This window comes from Rhyacophila brunnea, unplaced genomic scaffold (genome assembly GCF_057557595.1).
Source record: "Rhyacophila brunnea isolate RB1 unplaced genomic scaffold, BYU_Rbru_1.0 scaffold_11, whole genome shotgun sequence".
In the NCBI taxonomy this organism is placed as follows: domain Eukaryota; kingdom Metazoa; phylum Arthropoda; class Insecta; order Trichoptera; family Rhyacophilidae; genus Rhyacophila; species Rhyacophila brunnea.
The window spans coordinates 365,398-370,976 of record NW_028232763.1 but is presented as its reverse complement, the minus strand read 5'-3'; the positions used below and the strand labels follow the sequence as shown (position 1 = coordinate 370,976).

Below are 5,579 nucleotides of genomic sequence, written 5' to 3'. Positions count from 1 at the left end.
TATATCTATCGAGGTACGTTGAATCATTTCCAATTATAAAATCATAACACATGGTAAAACATCATTTTTCATATGCATTACTATAAACTAAATCCATTTCGACAACTTTAAACTGTATTGAAATGATTATTTTTTCCATAATAATTCAAAACTGTATAAAATAATTACATTACCAACTGGAAAATTAGGTAGATAATAAATAAACAGTTACTCAATATTGTAAGAAATCACATTTAAATATGTCAGAAATCTACCTGAGTTTATCAATTCCAAAGATTTGATTTTTTTTTAATAATTTCAGAAAGCACTTTCTAATTTCGTATATGTATCTAGACCATAGAACATAATTACGTTCGGTATATTTTTAATACCACATATTTCAACACTAAACATTATTAGAAAGGATACGGATTAATAATCACCACATCATAGTTATCATAGTACGTAGATACTGACAGTGACTCAGTCCATGTGATTGATATATTAAAATAGCTACTATGTATCAATGCATTGTCATTTCCATTTGCCTCCAAGGATCTCCGTCGCTCAGCAATAATGTTGTTGCATTTTGTCAGTACACTCCATGAACTGCATTTTTGCATGAATGCATGAACTCAAACGGTTTTAACACGACGCAGATAAGATTCAGATTATCATTAGGCGTAGAGCCCAGATAATATAGTGGGGCGTTCATCCATTTTATGCATCTAAGTGAAATGGCACTGGCAATGAGAATCGTATTTTACCAAAAACAAACCTTTTTGTCATCTGAAATCTTCAACCATCTTAATCTTTTTCCAGATATAAATGTAAATATATGCCGTCGATATACTTTCTGAGATAATTAAATGCGGAATGCGGTCTCTTGCAGTGTGACTTAAGCTTCTCACAATATGATCTATCCGTCAGAATCAAACAAATTCCACAGCTCATCACGCCGCCTTCTGTGTGCTCCTGAGGCATCCATAGCATACGTCCGAGCTAGATTCGCGCTTTTATTAATTATCACATCTCAATTATAGGAGTTGGGGTGCGGCGGAAAGGAGTGCGGCTGGTAGGGCCAGTAGGGCGGCGGCAGGGTAGGGGGAGGCGGCAGCGCGAGAAGGGCGGCGTCGGCGCCGGCACCCCCCGCCCCTCCTCCCGCCGCCTGCGCCTGGCAAGCAGCCATCAGGCCGTGGAAGTCGAACTTGTACGCGTACCGTTTGCCATGCACCTTGCTCATGATGTTCTTGTCATAGTAATACCTGAAACAATATTTGTATTTAAAATAGGTATTCATCCTTTGAAACAAGGTTTTTCTGCAAGTCTACAATTTTAGAGTTCATTGAACATACATAATTTCAAAACGCTTCTGAGAAATATACAACCACTAGAAATAAGTTTTTGTGTAGGATATCACAGAAGTAGGGTTTGCAATACCGAATAAAAATACCAATACCGGTATTTCCTATTGAATACCGGTATCAATACCGGTATTTGTGAAATATATGAAAAAAACAGAAGTATCTACCCATAAATATAGATATAAAAGTCTCTTTAAAATATTAATATTTCATATCTAAACATGTACATAATAATATATTATGTAAACGTTTACAAATGATAAAATACGGTAGAGATACTGATGTTCACAAATACCTAGTAGTTGAACTATTGGTACTTTCTTCTTCGAATGATCTTTCAATAAATTTATATTATGACGTATAAGCTCCTATTTAGTGGATAAACATAAAAATTCGGCACAGGCAATTTTAGTGTATAATTATTATTCCATCATGAAATATTCGCCACTAGAGCTGAGGTCCACACAATACTGAATATAACGGTATTGTCTTATTTTTGAAACCGGTATTTCGGTAACGAAAAATAATGGAATACTGGTTTTAAAATACCGGTATTGCAATCCCTACTCAAAAGGGTTTTCTAATTATGTATGTTCAATAAAATTATGTTACATTCTTAAATCTTACGAATTATTCGTTATTATTAGAAATAATTATTTTAAAGACAGACCTAAAGACGTTCTGAAGATGAATTTTATATGCTGATTTAGCTGACAACTTCGTTATTTGAAATATGATAAAGTTCTAATTTTATATAAGAAGAATTTGTATGAAAATCATATACGTATTTTGCCGAACAATTCCCACTATCTTTGTATTATTGCTCTAAGGTTTAACGAATGGCTAATAACCACTACCTACTCCTAAAAAAGTTTAATAGTGTAACATTTATTCCTTATGCTCATACAGCTGTAATTGTTCATCACTCTCCGTTTCGATTACCAATTGTTGTTGGTTACCAAAAAGTTGTTTGGTATTTTGATTTGGTATGATGTCCAACTAGTAAGTTTAATTTTATATGGATATTGGATACAAATTGGATTAATAAACACAGAACTGTTTTATGGTTGTTTTATTGTATCCATTTGTACACTATATTACATTTTAAGGATGTATATTTTTAGATAATATTAATTTAGTTATCTATTTAAATTTAGTATTTAATAGTTTTACGTCATTCTCGGACTAACACAGTATTCGTGGAACGGTTATTCAATTGAGAGATTATTATTTGTGAACTGCTTGATTGAAAGGTTTGATATTGACAAAACATTATATCGAATACAATCTAAGTTCAAGAGTTGAGTAGGTACTTAATTATCGTCAGAGATCGTTAGTTCTATTTTATGTTGATAGACGTTACTATATGGCCCACTTCGAAAATGATAGATTTTTAATATTCAGGTAAATTCAAGTACTGCCTACATAATATACTTATTCTTTAACAGGTAATATATGTACCTAAAAAAATTGTTTGTTACGTCGTATTAAATATAGTTAAAATTGTATCTGTGATATTGATATCGTTGAAAAAAGGACTTACCTAAGCGCTCGACTCAGTTTATCATAGTTCATATTGGGTTTGGCCTTCCTCTCGCCCCAGCGCCTGGCGACTTCGTCGGGGTCTGAGAGGCGAAACTCTCCTTCAGCGCCCTCCCATGCGATGCAGCCTCCATTGGACGCATCGGCCAGCAGCTCCAGGAGGAATTGCCACAGCTGGATCTGGCCTGAGCCCTGCGCGACCAGGCGATGAGAGGCCGCATTCAGCACCTGATACGGATCTAGAGGTATAACAAACCAATCAAAAAATTAATTCAGATGTTACCGCACGTAGTTCTATTCATTTAATACTACCTATACAATATCAGATACAATATTTTAAAATAAATGCATGGTTTCTACGTTTGGCAAAAAACTATTTGTATGTGCGTGCATGGATTTGCTATAACACAAAAAGCTTAAACATAAAATCATCATGATATCAATATTTTTATATAAGAAAACATTTTTGATTGAAATCGGACAAATATTTTGCAAATACTTCCTAGATGGTAACAAATATAAAATAACAATCACCGCGAACATTAAATACTTTATGCGTCAGAAAATGCCCTACTCAAGGCGTAAGCAAAACGGGGTATATTCTACTGTATGACCCACAGTGGGTTAATCTACTATACTTACGTCAGAAGGTATCGGGATATAATGTGAGACTAATGCCAGGCTTACTCTAGCAGCTTGCCAGTATTAGAAAAGTGAGGATCATGTGATATTTCGTAACGGATTTTGATCTCACATTCACTTACTTCAGGCGTTCCTTATAGAACATAGTTTAAAAAAAATTCACTTCAAAAACTGAATGTGAGCGTTCGAAAATATAAATGCCTAGATAAAAATTAGCCTTATTACAATACATAATAAATAATCAATATCAAATCTATCAATCCTGCGCATCTAGTATATACACAAGACCCTACGGCAGCTATCTAGGGTAGGTTTGTATCAAAGTATTCGCACTTATTAGAACAATTACAATAAGTTAGCCGTCTAAACAGTCAAAACTGTCTATCTCGCTCTAAAATTTACCACAAACAAAAGAGGTGCTGCTAAAACATAGCACTTATTGTAACAATTACAACTAACTTATTGGAATTGTTACAATAAGTGCTAATACTTCGATAAAACCCTACCCTAGATAGCTGCCGTAGCGGCCGAAAGCAGTCTTGACCTTGTGTATAGAATAGATGCGCTGAATGAGTACGTAAATTACTGTAACGTTAAATACGTATATAATATACTGAAATTTCTACTACTGTAGCATATTACCTACACAAACTAATACTAAATCTTATACTATTATATATTTCAGCTTTTTTGGGCTTTCATTGGCTTAGCGTAGCAGTTCATCTCATTTCAAAAGTCAGAGGATGTAATTATGTTAAACTATAATCCACTCTTAAAAAACGTATAAAAGTTATTCGGGAACCTTATTTAAAATCCATGCTTTGATGATGCCACAACTATGCTACTCCCCAGATCGCGTTCTGGTAGGGTCAGATTTATACATGAAGAGGCCCTGGGCTAAAACGTAATAAGAACTCCAAAAGCACAACTGATCAAAACGTATTTTTTTTTAATGATGCTCAAAATTACTTGGATTTTCCGTTGATTTATTTATTCGGGCTGAGGAGTCCCTACCAATTTGTGACTCTGAGCTATAGTCCCTTTAACTCTATTGTAAATCCGGCCCTAAGTCGTTGTCTAGAGAATTATCAATGAAAATAACATATCATTGATAATTAACATTAACATAATAATTGAATTCTTAGGTTATCACCTTTCCAATCCTCTTCGTCCCTTCTCTCTACTGAGGTACGTATTTACCACGAAAGTCATAACAAGACGATAATGCATGCATTTATTATTATCTATATACAACATTCAAACGATAATCAATTAACAGTACAGATACGCAGGTTTTTCATTATTAATTAATGTATTTTTATGTTGTTTTTACGCACCATAGAAATGGTGGGGCGGCGCATGTAGGCGGCGAGCAGCCAGCCATAGGCGGCCGCTAGTCTCCGCGCCTAGCTGCATCTGCATGCCAGACACCGAAGACATCCATAGCCCCGCCCCCGCCCTCGTCGCATCCGAACTAGCAGCCCTTCGCCTATCCAAAACACCCAAGTTCAACGAAATCTCCACCGGGCATTTGTCCCTCGCAATTTTGAGGCTTCCCGATTCGATTATATCACGATTTTTCCATTTCAACCGAAAAAGACAGTCCAACAATCTTATTAAAGTGGTTCTTAGAAAAGACAATCCAAAGATATGCCTATTGCTAAAGACACCAAGTCACTTCCTTACGAACACTTTAATAACTGCGTACTAGATACAACTACCATAATACGTGGCTACTATTAATTAACATAGCATATTATTAAATACTTCACTTTTGTATCGGAGAGTATTAATTTAACTTTCTGAATTTCTTATTTACAGTAATTTCTTTAACTAAGTAATATAACGCACTTCATATTAAAACATCTGAAAAATGGCCACATCAAATGGAGAATTTTTTTAAGTATATACCTACTCATAAATACTGCAATATGTATGATCTGAATAATAAATAATATATTGAAAATAATGCTATGTAGATATTTCAAGACATAACCATCGATTATATTGGGAATGGGACAACTGGACGCCAGGACAATTGGACGCCGCACT

General features: G+C 34.8%; 1 protein-coding gene across 1 annotated transcript; it reads right to left on the bottom strand.

The window, feature by feature from the left end:
• Positions 1–1,012: 1,012 nt before the first annotated feature.
• On the bottom strand, positions 1,013–4,967 carry LOC147078257 (DNA-binding protein D-ETS-6-like). Its single transcript, XM_085960449.1, has 3 exons — positions 4,865–4,967; positions 2,887–3,124; positions 1,013–1,244 (listed from the first exon to the last, which is right to left on the bottom strand). Exons 1-3 carry the CDS (start codon positions 4,965–4,967, stop codon positions 1,013–1,015), a joined length of 573 nt encoding a protein of 190 aa, XP_085816575.1.
• Between the last annotated feature and the right edge of the window lie 612 nt (positions 4,968–5,579).